General features: G+C 44.5%; 1 protein-coding gene across 1 annotated transcript in view; it reads right to left on the reverse strand.

The window, feature by feature from the left end:
- Positions 1 to 23,005, reverse strand: part of MTMR12 (myotubularin related protein 12) — an 89,167-nt gene that overhangs the window by 49,788 nt on the left and 16,374 nt on the right. Inside the window, exon 2 of the mRNA XM_010378014.2 lies at positions 782 to 842. Within this exon, the coding sequence (XP_010376316.1) occupies positions 782 to 842 (61 nt within the window). The remainder of the gene's footprint in view (positions 1 to 781; positions 843 to 23,005) is intronic.

The raw sequence follows: 23,005 nt of genomic DNA on the forward strand, positions 1-23,005 counted from the left end.
GATTTATATCCCCTCAATAAACTGGAATAAAATAAAAAGCAGCAGAATAAAGCCTGTATTGTTTTGGGGAAATGTACCTAAAAAAGCTTATTTTGAAAAAGCTATTTTGAATTAGGAAAAAGAAAGTAGAAAAAGAATTAAATACATGGATCACAGAATATCCCATATATGGAGAGGATACACCACCAAGTAGTTTCTATTCCTGAACATGGAAATGATTAAAACCTAACTTAAGCTAAAGTCACTGTCCTCTATCTCAAAAATATTCAACCAATCCAGGCTCCTTCACAATGACTGCAGGGTGAAGTGCTGGCAGCCCCAGGGCTGGTAAACCCCAGCATCCCCAGTACACATGCTCACATGCACAAGTGGGTATGGACCAACAGGTAAAGTCACCCACCAATGGTTGCCTTGGGAGGCCATGGCAGTTGAATTGTTTTCCTCAATTTCCTACAGATTGGGGATCAGCATACTAGAAGAGGCCATATTAAAATGGCCTGAAAAAGGCCTCATTAGATTGTGAAAGCAGTAAGAATATCCCAGGTTTATTTTCATCAGCTTGGGGGAAAAGGAAACAAGAAAAATTCTTTGCAGATGTTGTAACACTCAGATCCAGGTGTGTAGTTACTGAACTAAAAACCTTGATATGTTTGTTCAATTCATTACTGTTATATGTGGGAGGATGAAAACAAAGGAGTTTAAATACAGCAAGGCTAGGGATGATGTAATTTATCATTGGCTTTGCCTTGTATAGGAGTTACTATGCTAACATGACAGTTACCTGGCAACAAGTGAAGAGTTACTTCCTTCTCTGTTACTTCCTTTTCATTTGTGTGAATTTCCTAAAAGAGAAGAGCAAAGGATATTTTTCTTTGTTTAAGGGTTTAAAATGAATAACATTAAGCCATGCTTTCAGAATACACACTAAAATATCACATATCCTCAGGAACTTTTCCTTTATGTTAAAAGCTACTTTTTTTTTTCTTTTCTTTTTTTTTGAGACAGAGTCTCACTCCATCGCCAGGCTAGAGTGCAGTGGCGTGATCTCAGCTCACTGCAACATCTGCCTCCCAGGTTCAAGTGATTCTCCTGTCTCAGCCTCCCGAGTAGCTGGGACTACGGGTGTGTGCCACCACGCCCAGCTAACTTTTTGTATTTTTAATAGAGACAGGGTTTCACCTTGTTGGAGAGGATGGTCTTGATCTCTTGACATTGTGATCTGCCAGCCTCGGCCTCCCAAAGTGCTGGGATTACAGGTGTGAGCCACCATACTGGGCCCAAGCTAAATACTTTTTTTTTTTTTTGGAGACGGAGTCTCGCTCTGTCGCCCGGGCTGGAGTGCAGTGGCCGGATCTCAGCTCACTGCAAGCTCCGCCTCCCGGGTTTACGCCATTCTCCTGCCTCAGCCTCCTGAGTAGCTGGGACTACAGGCGCCCGCCACCTCGCCCGGCTAGTTTTTATTTTTTAGTAGAGATGGGGTTTCACCATGTTAGCCAGGATGGTCTCGATCTCCTGACCTCGTGATCCGCCCATCTTGGCCTCCCAAAGTGCTGGGATTACAGGCTTGAGCCACCGCGCCCGGCCTGCTAAATACTTTTTAAAAACGTTTTTAACTAAAGGAAGACAGAAAATTCCAAGTTATGGATATTTAATGTATTAAACTAATTATTTAGGACCAATAACTAGTAGCTGTCCCAAGTAGAGGTGGAAAGGCAGGCGCTTCTTATCTCTCCTTATCTAAGGAACAACTTGAAGCGTCACACAGCAAAGCAAGGCTCCTCAAACGCAGAATCAGAAAGAAAAGAGATGGCAACGGCCAGGCGTGGTGGCTCACACCTGTAATCCCAGCACTTTGGATGGCCGAAATGGGCAGATCACTTGAGGTCAGGAGTTTGAAACCAGCCTGGCCAACATGGCAAAACCTCGACTCTACTAAAAATACAAAAATTAGCCAGGCATGGTAGTGGGCACCTGTAATCCCAGCTACTTGGGAGGCTGGGGTAGGAGAAACGCTTGAATCCCGGGGGCAGAGGTTGCAGTGAGTCGAGATTATGTCACTGTACTCTGCCTGGGTAACAGTGAGACTCTGTCTCAAAAAAAAGAAAAGAAAGAAAGGAGATGACATGCCACAGCATGATCTCCTCTCCTCCCAGTGAGGATCAAGGGTTGAAAGCAAAAGATGATGTGTTCTTGAGAGAATATGGACATATGAATAAGGCCCAAAGGTAAAAATAGAAAAACATGAATGTATTGAGTCAGTATTGATCCAGCTAATCTATAGCACACCAGGGCTCAGTAAAGACAGCTGGAACATTCTTTGTCCCTTCAAAGTTACCTAAAACCACAAGACAGTGCCAAGAGATATAATCATTTCTAATAGAGAATCAAGGCCAGGTTCTGTGTCACTGCTTCTCAGTAAAAATATATTCAAGTGCCTCTATTTGGGGCTCAGTATTTATTGGACATTCAAAGATAATTAATTACAAACATGAATGAATGAATAGACCAAAGCAATGATCATATACGGCTGTTAACAAAGAGGCACCATAGGCCTCCTAATAAAGTGTACCACACCATCCATGAAGCGTTCTTGCCAAAATATCTAACCTCAATCTCTTTGAACTTCCATGGCAATCAGCCAATTTATCAGAAACACTGGGACAGAGAAACATATTAAATAATAGTGGGGATATAATCAGTCAAATTCTGATTGTGAAAAATTCTACAAGACACAACCAGTTTTGTCAACAAATAAAATCAGATTTTTTTTTTTTTTGGTAGAAGGCCCTGGGTGGGAAGTTTTCTGAATTTGTTAATTCAGACTGAAATATGGCATTAGAAGAAACTTGGGTACAGCCTATCTTGAGGTTGAAGAATGTTATAGCTTTTCCTGAGAACCCATTTTTGAGCATCGTGTAAACTGGAGGTGGTAAGATGCCAATAAACCAAGTGCGTCTGAGGCAGTGTGGTCAGATCACGTGGGGAGCTTGTATCTAAACACTCTCTGGCACCCATAAGCCTGCGGACTTACAGGGCAGGGATGCAGGCTGGCCCTCTGATTTTGTAAAAAGCTCCCCAGATGATTCTGAAGTATTGGTCTGGGGCTTAAGCAAGAGGAACTGTTGTTGCATGTTAAAAGCGATGAGTGTTTTGGTAATTTAAAAATTCTTGGCCAGGTGTGGTGGCTCATGCCTGTAATCCCGGCACTTTAGGAGGCCTAGGTGGGCAGATTACCTGAGGTCAGGAGTTTGAGACCAGCATGGTCAACATGGCAAACCCTGTCTCTACTAAAAATACAAAAAAATCAGCCGGGCGTGGTGGCGGGCACCTGTAATCCCAGCTGCTCGGGAGGCTGAAGCAGGAGAATTGCTTGAACCCAGAGGCAGAGGTTGCAGTGAGCCAAGATCGTGCCACTGCACTCCAGCCTGAGCGACAAAAGGGAGACCTGGTCTCAAAAAAAAAAAAAAAAAAAAATTATCATTGAGAGTTTTCTTCGTGTTATTGACAAAGAACTAAATTAAAGCACAATTTTTTTTTTTTTTTTTTTGAGACGGAGTTTCGCTCTTGTTGCCCAGGCTTGAGTGCAATGGTGCAATCTCAGCTCACTGCAACCTCCGCCTTCTGGGTTCAAGGGATTCCCCTGCCTTAGCCTCCCAAGTAGCTGGGATTACAGGCATGCACCACCATGCCCGGCTAATTTTGTAGTTTTAGTAGAGACGGGGTTTCTCCATGTTGGCCAGGCTGGTCTCGAACTCCTGACCTCAGGTGATCCGCCCACCTTGGCCTCCCAAAGTGCTGGGATTACAGATGTGAGCCACCGCGGCCAGCAAAGCACAATTTTATTTTTATTTATTTTTAGTTTTTTGAGACGCAGTCTTGCTCTGTTGTCCAGGCTGGCGTGGTGTGATCTCAGCTCACTGCAACCTCTGCCTCCTGGGTTCAAGTGATTTTCCTGCTTCAGTCTCCCAAGTAGCTGGGATTACAGGCACCTGCCACCACGCCCAGCTAATTTTTGTATCTTTAGTAGAGACCAGGCTTGCTGGGCGTGGTGGCTCATGACTGTAATCCCAGCACTCTGGAAGGCCGAGGCAGGAAGATCACCTGAGGTCAGGAGTTCCAGACCAGCCTGACCAACATGGAGAAACCCCATCTCTACTAAAAATACAAAATTAGCTGGGGTGGTGGTACATGTCTGTAATCCCAGCTACTTGGGAGGCTGAGGCAGGAGAATTGCTTGAACCCAGGAGGCGGAGGTTGCAGTGAGCCGAGATTGCACCACTGCACTCCGGCCTGGGCAACAAGAGCGAAACTCCGTCTCAAAAAAAAAAAAAAAAAAAGTAAGTTATGGCTGGGCACAGCAACTCACACCTATAATCCCAACACTTCGGGAGGCCGAGGTGGGAGGACTGCTTGAGCCCAGGAGTTTGACACGGGCTTAGGAAATACAGTGAGACTCGTCTCTACAAAACAAACAAAAAAATTAAAATATCATCCAGGCATGGCAGTACAAGCCTGAAGTCCCAGGTACCTGGGAGGCTGAGGTGAAAAGATCACTTGAGGCCAGGAGGTCAACGCTGCAGTGAGCCATGACTGCACCACTGCATTCCAGCCTGGGAAACAGAGCAAGACCCTATCTCAAAAAAAGTTACTAACCAAGGATCTGCAAGCCCCATTAAACTCACAGCCTACACTCTTCACTGCTATGTACCATTCTAACAAACATGGTCTCCAGTTTCCCATTGCAAAAGAGAAAATCAGTGTAGCATCCATTGCTTGTAAAGGAAACTCTTACTACAAAACTGATCAGAACAAGTAAGAAAAATTCTGTTAGGAGAACTGTACTTCACGTTCAAGGATCTGCCAACACAGCGGCAGTCCCCAGCCTTTTTGGAGCTAGGGATTGGTTTCGCAGAAGACAGTTTTTCCACGGACCTGGGGTTGCTGGCAGGGGGGCAGGGGATGATTTTGGGATGAAACTGTTCTACCTCAGGTCATTAGACATTACTCATATTCTCATAAGGAGTGTGCAACCTAGATCCCTTTCATGTGCAGTTCACAATAGAGTTCACGCTCCCATGAGAATCTAATGCTGCCACCGATCTCACAGGAGGTAGAGCTCAGGAGGTAATGCTGCTGCCCCCTACTCCTACATTCACCTCCTGCAGTGCTGCCACAGACTAGTACCAGTCCACAGTCTGGGGGTTGCGGACATACAGCACAAAAGCACATGGATGTTAAAGTCAACTGCCACTCCTGAGGACTTGCTGAGAGGCAGCCTGGTGGTTTTTACCTCACTGGTTCTTGAAAAGCCAATTCTTTGGATTCTTACCAAGTTCACATTCAGAGTGCACATCATCTCAAATGTGTGATGATCCTGGGGCACCTTAGGAGAGGTAGAAAAGAACTGGGGTGTGGTGTGTGGGGGTACAATGAAGCTCTCATAGGTTAAAACACTTAGAAATGCTCCTATCAGCTTTAAATCAAAAACTGAAATTGTTGTTCTCAGATTAATTTTATCCAGCCAGAGGGACAAATTCTAAGAAGCAACATCTCTAAAAGTTCCAAAACAATTTATTTCCATTGCATTTGACACCAAAGTGCTAAAAGGACATAACACAGACATTTCATTTCCTAAAAATTACCCTACTTTTCTAGAATGAACACTTAATACTCATTTTTTCCAGCTAAGTCGAGAATCTGAGGGAGAAAATGAATTTGCATCTACACATTAGGTAGGTATCCATGTATATCTTAAAACAAAATTTTTTAAAGTAGAAAGTTGTATTTCTTATACAGCATAGTACTAATAATTTAAGTTTTTGTCTTTCTGTATGTTTCTCCAATATTTTCTCTGTGCATGTGCTAAAAACAGAATACCGACCTGGGGCCACAGTCCAAACATGGCTCTGGCATCCACAGATATGACTCTGGTCAAGTCATTTAAACTAACTGAGCGTCAGTTTCACTTTCCTCCGGTATAATAAAATGGAAACAATACTACCTAGTATGAGAGCTTTAAGAGATGCATACATCACTTCAACTTCGTGACACAGGTACTGGGTAATGTAATTTGTTATAGTTGTCTAGGGTAGCAGGATCTGTGCTTCTGCTTGATTTCCTTTCATGAGTAAACAAAGAGCAGGGGAATTATTCAAGAATCTGTCGGCAGGGTCACTTTGGGAGACCGAGGTGATCACTTGAGGCCAGGAGTTTGAGAACAGCCTGGCCAACAGGGTAAAGCCACATCTCTACTGAAAATACAAAAATTGGCCAGGTGTGGTGGCGTATGTCTGTAATCCCAGCTACTCGGGAGGCTGAAGCACGAAAATAGCTTGAACTTGGGAGGTGGAGGCTGCAGTGAGCTGAGATCGCGCCACTACACTCCAGCCTGGGCAACAGAAGGAGACTCTATCATTCAAAAAAAAAAAAAAAAAAAAATTGTTACACGAGACCAATAACTTCTACTTTTCTCCCAATCCTGTTTCCCATATTAAACTAAATTGACTCTACTCAGGAGGTCTCGCAATTCTTTTTTCTGTGGATCAGGAATTCCCGAAATTAGCAACACTGAAGTTGGCCCTCAACCTGTAAGACTTTAACTACATTAGGAATATCTAAAGCCATGGAAAAGGAAATAGTATTTTTCTATTAATAGGATTTATCTTCTAGCAGCACACCATGATTTATGTCTGGTCATTATGCATCTTATCTTTCACAATAGAAGGCACTTTGAACCCTCTACAAGACCAAAAGAGTAGAACAATGGTTCTTAAAAAATCACATCCGGGCCGGGCGTGGTGGCTGTAATCTCAGCACTTTGGGAGGCTGAGGCAGGTGGATCACAAGGTGAGGAGTTCGAGACCGCTTGACCAACATGCTGAAACTCCATCTCTATTGAAAATATAAAAATTAGCCGGGCATGGTGGTGCACGCCTGTAATCCCAGCTACTCAGGAGGCTGAGGCAAGAGAATCACTTGAACCCAGGAGGTGGAGGTTGCAGTAAGCCAAGATCATACCACTGCACTCCAACCTGGGAGACAGAGTGAGACTCTGTCTCAAAAAAAAAAAGAGACCACATCCGAGGAAGGACTTGTTGGGCATGCACACACAAAAAAGCTTTCTCAGCTATTAATTCTGTTGACAGTAGATCAAGCTGCAAAAAGGTGGTAACAAATTGAGAATAGAAACCTATATAAGCACTGGAGCACTGGAATTTAAAGTGCCACACTGTACTCAGTCATCAAGAGTATTAGGCCAGGCGCGGTGGCTCACGCCTGTAATCCCAGCACTGTGGGAGGGCGAGGCGGGCAGATTACAAAGTCAGGAGATCGAGACCATCCTGTTCATCCTGTTGATCCCAGGAGAATGAACATAGTTGAATGAAGGAGAGGAGAGGTGGATACCAACAAGGTACAGGAGCACCTGCGTCTGGATGTGCTGAGTCCTACATGTGGATCTTGGAGTGGGTTCCCCTTGAATTCCCCTATGTGCATCCTACTCCTAACCATGCTGTATTCTGAATGTGTATAAACCCTGTCTCTACTAAAAATACAAAAAATTAGCCAGGTGTGGTGACGGGCACTTGTAGTCCGAGTTACTCTGGAGGCTGAAGCAGGAGAATGGCGTGAACCTGGGAGGCGGAGCCTGCAGTGAGCCGAGATCACGAAACTGCACTCCAGCCTGGGCGACAGAGCGAGACTCCGTCTCAAAAAAAAAAACACCATCACGAGTATCTAATCCTTCTCTGGTTAATACTTCAAAAAAATTATAAATATACACTATGCAATTCTTACAGATAAATCAACTCAGGAAAAAAACAAATACCATCATCACCACTATCAACTGCTTCCCCTCGCAAACAAAAATCCATACCAGTCCCAAGAAGAGAAATAACCTAGAGGACTCCAAAAAAATCAGGGTATACAAATAAGAATCATAAAGAAATCCTCTCCTCAAAAATATATTTAATTGGAGTTTTTCTTCGAATTTGGTTTTCAGAAATTACCTGTTCGGGTGGGTAGGAAGGACGGAATAGAGAGTATTCACTGGCAATGTCTATAGTCTCTTCATCCCTATATTTCACAATCGCTTTTTGAACTCCACAAGAAAAATAAAGAAAGAACTGACAAATATGGAGCTAATATATTTCAACATTCTTAGGAGAAAACAGATGTACCACTCTTTGCTTGTTGATCCCAGGAGAACGAACATAGTTGAATGAAGGAGAGGAGAGGTGGATACCAACAAGGTACAGGAGCACCTGCGTCTGGATGTGCTGAGTCCTACATGTGGATCTTGGAGTGGGTTCCCCTTGAATTCCCCTATGTGCATCCTACTCCTAACCATGCTGTATTCTGAATGTGTATAAACTGTTGTCTTCATTGGCAAATTTGTTGGACGAGTGATTAAAGGCTGTCCAACCTTTATAACTGAATGAGTAAATATAATCTCTTCCTTAGTAGCATTACAAATTACTACACTGTGACCAAGAGTCACTTGCGTACTGTAGAAATCACGGATGTCCAATCTGTGAATGTCAAAGTCTACCGTTCCTTTTTCCAAAGTGGGTACTGGGCCAGCCCTTACTGAGGTTGAGAAGTGAATAATAACAAACATTTCTCGGGCTGTAAGTGCCAGCTACTGCCTAAAAAGCTTTATATTTATTAACTCATTTGATCCTCACAGCAAACATCTGCAATAGAGTTATTATACCCATGATTGTCTCCATTTTATAGATGAAGACACCCTGCTAGTATGTGGCACAGGTGAAAGTCAAACCCAGGTATCCTGGCCCAGTCTGCGTTCTTATTCAATGCCACACTGTCATGTGGAAAGAAGGAATGAAAGGAAAAAGGAAGAACAAGGCAGAATGATCAGTGAAGTACCTGCTAGATCCACCTGAAACCAGGTCAAAGTGAGCAACACAAAGTGACCAGGGAAAGTCTCGAAAGAGAGTTATAGAGAGGCCAAAGGGAGCTAAAGGGAAAAGAACAACAAAAGACACCTACACCCAACCTAAGTGACACTGGCCAGCTGCATGGAGAAGAACCTTGAGGCTCTCAACACCTACTGAAAGACTTACCACTCCACTGGGTCCTCTGAGGCATGAGTCTCTAATTTTCATCCCAACTGACTCGGGAGTTCAATGGGACTCCAGGAAAGGCTCTAACCATGAATAACACTGGTATGTATGCCTGAGCAATTCTTGCTTCCTTTCAAGAGTATATAATCTTGGCCAGGTGCAGTAGCTTATGGCTGTAATCCTAGCACTGTTGGAGGCTGAGGTGGATTGACCTGATTACTTGAGCTTAAGAATTCGAGACCAGCCTGGGCAACACAGCCAAACCCCATTTCCACAAATTTTTATTATTATTATTTTTAATTAGCCAGGCATGGTGGCATGTGCCTGTAGTCCCAGCTACTCAGAAGGCTGGGGTGGGAGAATCACCTCAGCCTGGGAGGTCAAGGCTGCAGTGAGCCATGATTGCACCACTGCGCTCCAGCCTGGGTGACAGAGCAAGATCCTGTCTCAAAAAAAAAAAAAAAAAAGAATAGAAAAGAAACAATAGCTAGGCTTAGCCACTAATATGGATGGCATCACCAAACGCTCTACTCATATTGCAATATACTGGAAAAGGGAGGATTCCTCTAACGCTTAATGGAAAGACTATAACTCATGAAGCCTGTTCAGAGAGAGCAGTGGAAAGGCCCAGCGCATCACAGGATCTAACAGCCAATTCAACCAGCATCCAGTGAGAGATGCCTGTGTCCTATCCCTGTTCTTTGGGGTGGTGGGAGCTTCTTAAACCATAAATCAGTTTTAGAGAAGGGCCCAGAGTCGCCCTTAAGCCTCTGCGCCTTTACCTCTGACACTCCCTATCAACTGCCTAGTTAGCAGATGTTGACAACCTTACTTCTGCAGCTGTGAAACATGAGGTAACATTCCTCACTGATTCCATAAACTATCATGTTCAATGTGGAGCAAAAAGGCAGAAAAGGTATAGTTCTTTAATACTCAAGCAGAACTGGTTCTACTGGTTAGGCTGACAGACTTTTCTTAAAAAACTAACTCTGAAAATTATGCAAATTTTCAACAAATGCATTAGTTAAAAATGGTCTACGTGCTTTGTATAGCACCTCTTGCTACTCCATTTGAATCTGAACAAAGCTTGCCATTGTGGCACAAAGGAAAGGCAAAAACTGCTGGCACCAGGATCACAGAACGTCCAGGTTTTCTAAACTAGAATATCTCAGTGGGGCTTAAATTCAATTAGAACAGAAGCATGGGCTGGGCACAGTGGCTCATGCCTGTAATCCCAGCACTTTGGGAGGCCAAGGCAGGTGGATCACTTGAGGTCAGAAGTTCGAGACCAGCCTGGCCAATATGGTGAAACCCCATCTCTACTAAAACTACAAAACTTAGACGGGTGTGGTGGCATACACCTGTAATCCCAGCTACTCGGGAGGCTGAGGCAGGAGAATTGCTTGAACCTGGGAGATGGAGGTTGTAGTGAGCCAAGAGCATGCCACTGCACTTCAGCCTGGGTGACAGAGCAAGATTCTATTTCAAAAAAAAAAAAAAAAAAAACAACAACAGAACAGAAGCATGACAGCCTCAAGTGATCCTTCTGCCTTGGCCTCCCAAAGTGCTGGGATTACAGGTGTGAGCCCCCCTGCCCGGCCACTGTTAATTCCTTATTTCAACATTTACTCCAATGTTATGGCTACTTTTTATTTGTTTATTTTAATTTTTTAAAAAAGATGAAGACATGAAAAATAAGTATTCCAGTTTCTGCAAGTTTTCCCCTACAGATCAAAAGAAACTGGCTACATCTGTTCTGGATCCCACTGTCAGTATCAGCAATTCCCAGAATCCACAGCTGCGACTACCCTCACATCATCTAAGAACCTCGCCCATGCTGAGCCACAAGCACTCCCATTCTGGCAATGTCTAGGCCAGACAAGAGATGAGAATTTCAGAACTGCCACCCATTCTTTAACAAGCTTATGGCCCAAAGGAGACACACCTACTGGAACCCGTATCACACAGCTGGTCCAGCATCAAAAAACTTGCCAACCTGATCTCTTCTCAGAACTATGTTTCTGAGGAGTGGCCCAACATCACAGGGCTCCAGTGGGCCTGAGTCAATACTTAAGTTGTGTATCTGGTTACTCAGAGTTGCAAAATGACCCATCTCTAATATATACCAATTCATTTCAACAAATAGCTCCTGAACATGTTAAGTACCAAACACTAAGGATAAAATGATGAATAAGGCCAGGCACAGTGGCTCATGTCTATAATCCCAGCACTCTGGGAGGCCCAAGGCAAATGGCTCACTTGAGCCCAAGAGTTCAAGACCAGCTTGGGCAACATGGCGAAGCCTTGTTTCTATAAAAAATATAAAAATTAGCAGGGCATGGTGGCATGCACCTATAGTCCCAGCTACTCAGAAGGCTGAAGTAGGAGGATCACCTTGAACCTGAGGAGGTGGAGGCTGCAGTGAGCTGTGATTATGCCACTGCACTCCAGTGTGGGTGACAGAGTAAGACTCTGTCTCCAAAAAATAAGTAATAAGATGATGAATACGAATTGACTTTTATTAGCCAGGCATGGTGGCACACACTTATCCCAGCTACTCAGGAGGCTGACATGGAAGGATTGGTTGAAAGTTGAGGCTGCAGGGAGCCGTGATTGTGCCACTGTACTCCAGCCTGGGCGACAAAGTGAGACCCTATCTCAAAAAAAAAAAAAAAAAAAAGATTGACTTTTGCCCTCATGAAATTCAGATGACAAAAAATAACTAGAATACTGAGTAAATACTGAGTAATGGGTGCTGTAAGTACTAGAAACCTACAAAAGATTCTATCTCTACACATCATCTCATTTATTCCTCAGAGCTTAGTTAACTAGTATTACTGTTTCATTTTAGAGATGGGGAAAATGAGACTAAGCCAGGTTAAGAGAAATAGATCTCAAGCCTTTACCCAAAAGGCTTTACTTGACCAGAGTTTATCTGACGAGGGTTGTACTCTCAACCACAATACAACCTACCTCCCGCGGCCGACCATGCCTCCTCCTCCTGGGCACTGCTCCTCTCCTTGAGTTCACATGCTCTTTTATTTACTGAATGATCATCTCTTAGGCACCTGCTCTCTTCCACACACAGCAAACACGGAAATGAACACAACACACAGCACCTAAGTCCCCAGAGAACACAGGAGTCTGACAGCCTTGGTAGAAATATGCTATGTTAGAGGAAATATAGGGTACAATGGGAACACTTTGAAACACTGAACTACATTCAGAAACGGTCAAAGAAGACTCCTGCACTCAGGAAGTGTCATTTATAGAGACCTGAAAATGAGCAGAAATTAGTTCCAGGCAGAATAGCCATGTGATGGTTAATACCGAGTGTCAACTTGATTAAAGGATGCAAAATATTGATCCTGCAAAACATTTGAGTCAGTGGGCTGGGAAAGGCAGACCCAGCCTTAATCTGGTAGGCACAATCTAATCAGCTACTAGTGAATATACAGCAGGCAGAAAAACATGAAAAGGTGAGACTGGCCTTCCTTCCCAGTCTACATCTTTCTCCTGTGCTGGATGTTTCCTGGCCTCAAACATCAGACTCCACGTTCTTCAGTTTTGAGACTTCGATTGGCTCTCCTTGCTCCTCAAGCTTGCAGATAGCCTATTGTGGGACCTTGTGATCATGTAATTTAATACGTAATAAACTCCCCTTTACATATATACACATACATACATATATCCTGTTAGTTCTGTCCATCTAGGAACCCTAATACAGATTTTGGTATCAGGAGTGGTTCTAGAAGACAGAATATTAAGGATGACGTTCTTTCATTCGTAGTAGGGTTTCTGGAGTTGGCTGCTTAATATGATTAGACCCCAAAATGCTAAGGACTCTACTGCTAATGGAAGTAGAGAACACTGATAGTCCTTGGCATGAACTGTTTAGAAAGTTATGCAAAACAAACCCATTTGACACTTCTGATTCATCGCTCATGAGAGGCAAGGAGTTCAGTGACTCTATATATGATACCTTTGACCATACGTGGAGAACCAAGGAACATAATGAAGCTGGTTGGTTGCTCCCAAGTTCAGTGGACAAAGTGATGAAAGAAAATGACGAACTCAGTGATTCTATCTCCCAGCTTCAGAAGCAGATACTGAGCCTCAAATCTGCTAAGACTGTCCTGAGTGAGAGTCTCATCTCTGGCAGAGAAAAAGCTGAAATTGTGGAAAAACAGACACAAGCTCTTATCATGCGAGTGGCTGACCTGCAACGAAAGGTGCATGCACAGCCTCGCCAGGTGTCTACTGCCAAAGTGAAGGCATTCATGGGAAAAGAATGGGATCCTGCAACTTGGAATGGGGATGTGTGGGAGGACCCTGATGAAGCTGGGGACACTGAGCTTGTAAACTCTGACGAACGTTTTTTTGCCAGAAGGAACAGCTTCCCATCCCCAGTAGTGGCAACATCCCCTCCCTGACCCATACTGCCATCAGCCTTTCCACCTTTGTTTGAGATAAACTCTGTGCTGCCTGAGGCAACACTGATGGCCTCCCCTAAGGCAGCTGCCAGGCAAGATAATGTTGATTATCCTCAGGACCCACCCCCAACACCCTTACTTGTTTCTAGACCTATAACTAAAGTCCTAGCGGGTGAGGTGAGGTTGAGGCTGTGACCGTGATGAGGTGCACACTTGAAAATAACTGCTTGAGTTCTCTAATTTATATAAACAGAAATCTGGAGAATAGGCATGGGAATGGATATTAAAGGTATAGGATAATGGTAGAAGGAACATAGATTTGGATCAGGCTAAATTTATTGATTTGAACCCACTAAGCAGGGACTCTGCTTTTAATGTTGCAGCTCGGGAGGTTAAAAAAGATTCTAATAGTTTATGTGCTTGGTTAGCTGAAATATGGATTAAAAGATGGCCCACTATGAGTGAGCTGGAAATGCCTGATCTCCCTTGGTTTAATGTAGAGGAAAGGATCCAAAGGCTTAGGGAGATTGGGATGGTGGAGTGGATTAGTCACTTTAGACCTACTCATCCCAGCTGGGAGGGTCCAGAAGATATATCCTTGACCAATGCTTTGCAAAACAGATTTGTGAGGGCAGTACCTGCATCTTTGAAGAGCCCTGTAATTGCTCTTCTCTGTATGTCAGATCTAACAGTGGGAACTGCAATCACTCAACTACAAAATTTAAATACAATGGGAATAACTGGATGGTGAGGTGGCAGGGGCCAAGTGGTAGCACTCAACTGTCAAAGACAAGGTGTCTGCAGCTACCGTAATGGACAGCAGAGACAAAGCAGCAATCAGAATAGTCTGACTCGTGTAGAGCTCTAGCATTGGCTAATTAACCATGCTGCTCCTAGAAGTGAAACTGATAGGAAGTCTATTGCATTCCTACTTAATTTATATAAACAGAAAACTTCCAGGTCAAATGGACAAAAGACTAGTTTGAATTATAAAAACAGAGAATCATGGCCCCTCAATCAATTTCCAGACTTGAGCCAGTTTACAGACCCAGAACCCCTTGAAGGAAGGGGAAGCCGGGTCCCCTTCAGGAAGGACCCCACTACATTACCGACTCAGTGACTTTCTCATCCTTCCCCAAGCAGACCTCTTTACCAGAGTAAGTGTGCACTAGGGACAAGGAAATGATCACACATTTCAGGGACTAATGGACACTGGTTCTGAGCTGATGATTCCAGGGTACCCAAAGTGTCACTGTGGTCTTCCAGTTAAAGCAGAGGCTTATGGAAGTCAGGAAATTAATGGAGTTTTAGTTCAGGTCTGACTTACAGTGGGTCCAGTGGGTCCCCAGAATCATCCTGTTATTTTCCCAGTGCCAGAATGTATAATTGGCACAGACATACTTAGCAGCTGGCAGAACCCCCACACTGGCTCCCTGACTGGTAGGGTGAGGTCTATTATGGTGGGAAAGCCTTAACGGAAGCCGTTAGAGCTACCTCTACCTAGAAAAATAGTAAATCGAAAACAATATTGCATCCCTGGAGGGACTGCAGAGATTAACGTCACCAACAAGGACCTGAAAGATGCAGGGGTGGTGATTCCCACATCCCCATTCAACCCTCCTATTTGGGCTGTGCAGAAGACAGATGGATCTTGGAGAATGACAGTGGATTCTCATAAGCCTAACCAAGAGGTGACTCCAGTTGCAGCTGCTGTACCAGATGTGGTTTCATTGCTTGAGCAAATTAACACATCTCCTGGTCCCTGGTATGCAGCCATTGACTTGGCAAATGCCTTTTTCTCCACTCCTGTCCGTAAGGCCCACCAGAAGCAACTTGCCTTCAGCTGGCAAGACCAACAGTGTACCTTCACTGTCCTACCTCAGGCACATATCAACTCTGGCTTTGTGTCATAATCTTATTCGAAGAGACCTTGATCGCTTTTTGCTTCCGCAAGGTATCACACTGGTCCATTACATTGATGACATTATCCAAGAAGCAGCAAACATACTGGACTTATTGGTGAGCCATTTTCATGCCAGAGGATGGGAAATAAATCCAACGAAAATTTAGGGAACTTCTACCTCAGTAAAATTTTTAGGTGTGGGGCCTGTCGAGATAGTCCTTCTAAGATGAAGGGTAAGCTGCTACATTTGGCCCCTCCTACAACCAAGAAAGAGGCACAATGCCTAGTGGGCCTATTTGGATTCTGGAGGAAACATATTCCTCATTTGAGTGTGTTACTCCAGCCTATTTACTGGGTGACCCAAAAGGCTGGAAGTTTTGAGTGGGGTCCAGAAACGGAGATGGCTCTGCAACAAGTCCAGGCTGCTGTGCAAGCTGCTCTGCCGCTTGGGCCATAAAACCCAGCTGATCCAATAGTGCTTGAGGTGTCAGTGGCAGATAGGGATGCTGCTTGGAGCCTTTGGCAGGCCCCCATAGGTGAATCACAGTGGAGGCCTCCAGGACTTTGGAGCAAGGCCTTGCCACCTTCTGCAGATAACGACTCTCCTTTTGAAAGACAGCTCTTGGCCCGTTACTGGGCTTTGGTAGAAACTGAATGTTTGACTATGGGTCAAGTCACCATGCGACCTGAACTGCCCATCATGAATTGGGCACCTTCTGACCCATCTAGCCATAAAGTGGGTTGTGCACAGCAGCATTCCATCATCAGATGGAAGTGGTATATACGTGATTGGGCTCGAGCAGGTCCTGAAGGCACAAGTTACATGAGGAAGTGGCTCAAAAACCCATGGTCTCCACTCCTGCCACCCTGCCTTTTCCCCAGCCTGCACCGATGACCTCATGGAGAGTTCCCTATGATCAGCTGACAGGAAGAGAAGACTAGGGCCTGGTTCACAGATGGTTCTGCACGATATGCAGGCACCACCACAAGTGGACGGCTGCAGCACCACAGACCCTTTCTAGGACATCCCTGAAGGACAACAGTGAAGGGAAACCTTTCCATTGGACAGAACTTTGAGCAGTGCACCTGGTTGTCCACTTTGCATGGAAAGAGAAATGGCCAGAAGTCCGATTATATACTGATTCATAGGCTGTAGCCAATGGTCTGGCTGGATATTCAGGGACTTGGAAGAAGCATGATTGGAAAATTGGTGACAAAGAAATTTGGGGAAGAGGTATGTGGATGGTCCTCTCTGAGTGGTCAAAAACTGTAAAGATATTTGTATCTTCATGTGAGTACTCACCAATGGGTGACCTCAGGAGAAGAGCATTTTAATAATCAAGTGGATAGGATGACCCGTTCTGTGGACACCACTCAGCCTCTTTTCCCAGCCACCCCTGTCATCACCCAATGGGTCCATAAACAAAGTGGCCAGGGTGGCAGGGATGGAAGTCATGCCTGGGCTCAGCAACATGGACTTCCACTCACCAAGGCTGACCTGGCTACGGCCACTGGCCCAATTTGCCAGCAGCAGAGACCAACACTGAGCCCTCGATATGGCACTATTCCTCAGGGTGATCAGCCAGCTACCTGGTGGCCAGTTGATTATATTGGACCTCTTCTATCATTGAAAGGGCAGAGGCTTGTCTTCACTGGAATATACACTCTGGATATGGGTTTGCCTATCCTGCACACAATGCTTCTGCCAAGACTACCATCCATGGACTCACAGTATGCCTTATCCACCATCATGGTATTCCACACAGCATTGCCTCTGACCAAGGCACTCACTTTGCGGCTAAAGAAGTGCAGCAGTGGGTTCATACTCATGGAATTCACTGGTCTTACTGTGTTCCCCATCATCCTGAAGCAGCTGGATTGACAGAATGGTGTAATGGTCTTTCGAAGTCACAATTACAATGCCAACTAGGTAACAATAATTTGCAGGGCTGGGGCAAAGTTCTCTAGAAGGCCGTGTATGCTCTGAATCAGCTTTTAATATATGGTACTCTTTATCCCATAGCCAGGATTCACGGGTCCAGGAATTAAAGGTTGGAGGTGGAAGTGGCACCATTCACCATCACCCCTAATGATCCACTAGCAAAATTTTTGCTTCCTGTTCCCACGACATTATGTTCTGCTGGTCTAGAGGTCTTAGTTCCAGAGGGAGGAACGCTGCCACCAGGAGACACAACAATTCCATTAAACTGAAAGTTGAGATTGCTACCTGGACACTTTGGGCTCCTCCTACCTTTAAGTCAATAGGCTAAGAAGAGAGTTACAGCGTTGGCCAGGCTGACTGACCTGGACTATCAAAATGAAATCAGTCTACTCTCCATAATGGAGGTAAGGAAGAGTATGCATGGAATACAGGAGATCCATTAGGGTGTCTCTCAGTATTACCATGCCCTGCGATTAAGGTCAATGGGAAACTACAACAGCCCAATCGAGGCAGGACTACAAACGGTCCAGACCACTCAGGAATAAAGGTTTGGTTAACTCCACTAGGGAAAAAACCATGACCTGCTGAGGTGTTTGCTTAAGGCAAAGGGAATACAGAATAAGTAGTAGAAGAAGGTAGTCATCAATACCAGCTACGACCACGTGACCAACTGCAGAAATGAGAACAGTAATTGTCACAAGTATTTCCTCCTTCTTTTGTTAAAAACATGTTTGTGCATATATATATTTGTTTTATTTCCTTTTCCTTTATCATGTGACATAAGATTTACTGACTTCATATCAGCATTTAAGTATTGTTAACTTTATGTAATGGTATTTGGGTTGGAGATTGGTGAGTTTCCAGTTGTATGAAGGATAGTTGTATTATGTTAGGCGTAATTATGACCTTATTATTGTCTTTATTTGAAGATTATGTATGATCTCAGAAGATGTGTATGGGTTCAAGTTGACAAGGGGTGGACTTGTGATGGTTAATACTGAGTGTCAACTTGACTGAATTGAAGGATACAAAATATTGATCCTGGGTGTGGTTGTGAAGGTGTTGCCAAAGGAAATTAACATTTGAGTCAGTGGGCTGGGAAAGGCAGACCCACTTTTAATCTGGTGAGCACAATCTAATTAGCTACCAGTGAATATAAAGCAGGCACAAAAAAGGTGAAAAGGCAAGACTGGCCTATCCTCCCAGCCTACATCTTTCTCCCATGCTGGATGCTTCATGCCCTGAAACATCGGACTCCAAGTTCTTCAGTTTTGAGACTCTGACTGGCTCTTCTTGCTCCTCAAACTTGCAGACAGCCTATTGTGGGACCTTGTGATCATGTAAGTTAATACTTAATAAACTCCAGATATATATAGGAGATATATATATATATCTCCTATTCGTTCTGTCCCTCTAGGGAATCCTAATACAGGCCAACATTCACTTTCTTGGACTCCTCTTGGTCAAGTCTCCTTTCTGGGCAGGGTCCTCTTACTTCCTTACAAACCCTGTGTTCCCTGGATGAGCTCTCCCACTCAAAGGTGTTTCAACAGTATAGGCTGATGACCCCTAAGTGGTATTTCACTCCAGATCTGCCTTCAGAGCTCCAGGCCTGGACACCTCAACAGCCTCCTGGCTACCTGCACCAGAATATGTCCCTTAGATCCTTCAAATTGACATTTCAAAATCAGCTCATAACCACCCCTTGCCAAATCTGCTCCTCTGAGCTCTGGTTCAGGACTAGCCACCCAGCTGGCCACACCAGAAACCTGGGAGTCACTCTTACCTACTCCCTACCTCTCACACCCTGTGCTCTGCGTTCTTAATAGCTCCAAATCACCCATGTCTATCTATCCCTGTGGTCACTCTGACTTTGAGCCACCATCATTTCCTAGCTCGCATGCTCCCGACTGCCAGTCACACTGCCTCCAACTGGCACCTACTGCAACCACTGGGACCACCCAACCCACTGTCTCCACTCCTGTCCATCCAACTCACTGTCCAATCCACTGTCCACACAGTTCAGGTCCTGTGAGGCTTTCTGTGGTCAAAACTCTCTCCATCAGAACACTGAGGTGCCCCTTTGCTAGATACCCAAACCACACTCTGTATATGCCTCCAGAACAGCACTTATCCATTTTTTTTTTTTTTTTTTAAAGACAGAGTCTCCCTCTGTCACCCATGAAGGAGTTCGGTGGCATGATCTCGGCTCACTGCAACTTCTGCCTCCCAGGTTCAAGAGATTCTCATTCCTGAGCCTCCTTAGTAGCTGGGATTACAGGTGCCCACCATCACATCTGGTTAATTTTTTTTTTCTTTTTTTTTTTTTTAGTAGAGACAGGGTTTGACCATGTTGGCTAGACTGGTCTCAAACTCCTCACCTCCAGTAATCTGCCCTCCTCGGCCTCCCAAAGTGCTGGGAGTACAGGCGTGAGCCACCACATCCAGCCAAGCATAGCACTTTTCACACTGAACTGCGAGAGTCTCTGACCTTGTCTGTCTTGCCAACCAATGATACAAACTGAGGGCTGAGGCTGTACCTTTACGGATTTTTAGCCTCAACTCCTAGCATATAATTCCTGACAGACAGTAAATTACAGACAGTAAATTGTCAGTAAGTTTCCTGAAAGAACAGACACATAAAAACATATAAAGAGATAATAATTCTTGATCCTGATAATATTCCTCAATCCTATGCACAGCTCTTGTGAAATTAAAGAAATTGCTCTATTAAAAATTCCTACCTAAGTGTATTAGTGCCAAGTATCACTGAACTATTGTCACATTCTTCCCTTAGCTGGCTTCCGGAAATACATTCTGGTCTCACTAATAAGAGTAGGGGCATAGTCAAGGTCAGACTTAATTTGGAGCCTTCTCACTGAGAATACAGCCTAAAGGCTGAATGGATCCATCCACTATCCAGCTGTAGGAAGCTAAAAACCAAAACAGGATTTGTTTCCTGAAGCTGATTCCCAGGGCTGCTGGTACCCCACTCCTGGCCAGAGGGCTTGGCTCCCTCCAAGCAGGCCTGACTAGCAGGCTCATTCCCCATGCTTCTGAAAGCATGACAGGAGGTAGCTTTGCTGCTGACCACAGCTCTATTCCACTAGCTATGTACTTTTGGCAGTTACAAGCAACAATTACTCTGACAACAAACCAAGAGAACAGCATCTGAAGCCAGGAAGGCAGACATGCAGTAAGAGGCTAACTCACAACGTCTGGTCTCAAGGTAACAAACCACATACACAAACCCAAATAGGTACCTGGTCTTTCAGCATTCTGCTGTTTACGCGTTATGCAAATCAGTTCTCAGCCCTAAAACATACAGGTTGAATATTCTTAATCCAAACATGACACTCAAAAGGAAGGGATTTTGGATTTTCAGATGAGAAATATTCAACCTGTATTCATTTCAGAGGGCTACTTGGAAACTCCACAAAGCATTTCAGACTAAGCATCTATTATCCACAATGATATATGCCTAAATTAAATACATAAAAATATGTCATTGGAGCTTACTATGTTCACTTTCAATGTCCTGTGTCACTTATCTTGACAACAATCTGTATGGTATTTTCATCCCCACTTTACAGATACAGCCAATGAAGTGCTAAGGGTTTAAATAATAAACCCAGGTTCACAGAACTAAATAGATGGTAAAGCCAGAACTCAGGATCAGTTCTGACACCAGGCTTAGTACTTTTGAACTTTAAACTCTGTCTTTGTAAAAGTTTTATTGCCGGGCGCGGTGGCTCACGCCTGTAATCCCAGCTCTCAGGGAGGCAGAGGCGGGAGGATAGCTTGAGCCCAGGAGTTCGAGACCTGCCTGGGTAATACAGCGAGACCCCGTTCTCCACAAAAAGGAAAAAAAAAAAAAGACAAAAAAAAAATAAGCGGGCCGGGCGCGGTGGCTCAAGCCTGTAATCCCAGCACTTTGGGAGGCCGAGACGGGCGGATCACGAGGTCAGGAGATCGAGACCATCCTGGCTAACACGGTGAAACCCCGTCTCTACTAAAAATACAAAAAAACTAGCCGGGCGAAGTGGCGGGCGCCTGTAGTCCCAGCTACTCGGGAGGCTGAGGCAGGAGAATGGCGTAAACCCAGGAGGCGGAGCTTGCAGTGAGCTGAGATCCGGCCACTGCACTCCAGCCCCGGCGACAGAGTGAGACTCTGCCTCAAAAAAAAAAAAAAAAAAAAAAAAAAAAAAAAAAAAAAAGTTTTATTAAGGACGGGCATGGTGGCTCATTCCTGTAATCCCAGCATTTTGGGAGGCCAAGGCGGGAAGATCACCTGAGGTCTGGAGTTCGAGACCAGCCTGGCCAATATGATGAAACCCCGTCTCTACTAAAAATACAAAAAAAATTAGCCGGGCATGGTGGCACACGCTTGTAATCCCAGCTACTGGGGAGGCTGAGGCAGGAGAATTGCTTGAACCCAGGAGGTGGAGATTGCAGTTAGCTGAGATCACGCCATTGCACTCCAGCCTGGGCGACGAGGTAAGACTGTCTCAAAAAAAAAAAGTTATTAAGATATAATTGAGGTCAGACACAGTGGCTAACGTCTGTAATCCCAACATTTTGGGAGGCCGAGGGCAGGAGGATCTCTTGAGCCCAGGAGTTCGAGATCAGCCTGGGTAACATCGTGAGACCTTGTTTCTACAAAAAATGAACAAAACTACCTGGGTGTGGTGTGTGTACCTGTAGTTCCAGCTACTTGGAGGGCTAAGGTAGGAAGGTTGCTTCAGTCCAGGAGGTTGAGGCTGGAGTGAGCTGAGATCACACCACTGCATTACAGTCTGGGCAACGGAGCAAGATCTTGTCTCCAAAAAAAGAAAGGAAAAAAAAGGTATAATTGGCTGAACATGGCGATTTACACCTTGCCTGCAATCCCAGTACTTTGGGAGGGTGAGGTGGTGGAGGAGTGGGGATTGCTCGAGGCCATGAGTTTGGGACTAGCCTGGGCAACATAGTGAAACCCTGTCCCTACCAAAAAAAAAAAAAACTTAGGGACAATGACATGTGCCTGTAGACTCAGCTACTCAGGAGGCTGAGGTGGGAGGATCCCTTGAGCCCAGGAGTTGAAGGTTGCAGTGAGCTATGATCATGTTACTGCACTCCAGCCTGGGTGACAGAGGGAAACATTGTCTCTTTAAAAAAAAAAAAAAAAAAAAAAAAGATGTAATTTACCAACCATATAATTCACCAAAGTATTTAATATAATGTTTAACAATATAAAGTATTGAAATGGTATTCAGTATATTCAGAGTTGTACAATCATCACCACAATCAATTTTAGCTCATTTTCATCATCCCGAAAGGAATATTCTAAGGCAAAGCACCTCATACCAAAGCTGACCTGTTATTCCCCACTTAATCCCTCTGTTTACATTGTACCCCTAACCCTAGGCAACCACAAATCTCCAACTTTTTTCCTATTACAAAGTAATACCTACAAATGTCCTTTCAGTTGTAACAAGTCTCCAGGGCAGGGGAACAAGCAATGACCTTGGACAATTCATTACCCCCAACAGCTAAGCAATACTTATTCATTTGGCCATTCTAAATCATTTTCTTCACATTTAGACACAGATTTTTTCCTGACCTCAGGGGTTTTTGTTTTTGTTTTTGTTTTAAGGAAGAGAGT

This window comes from Rhinopithecus roxellana, chromosome 3 (assembly GCF_007565055.1).
Source record: "Rhinopithecus roxellana isolate Shanxi Qingling chromosome 3, ASM756505v1, whole genome shotgun sequence".
Taxonomy (NCBI): Eukaryota; Metazoa; Chordata; class Mammalia; order Primates; family Cercopithecidae; genus Rhinopithecus; species Rhinopithecus roxellana.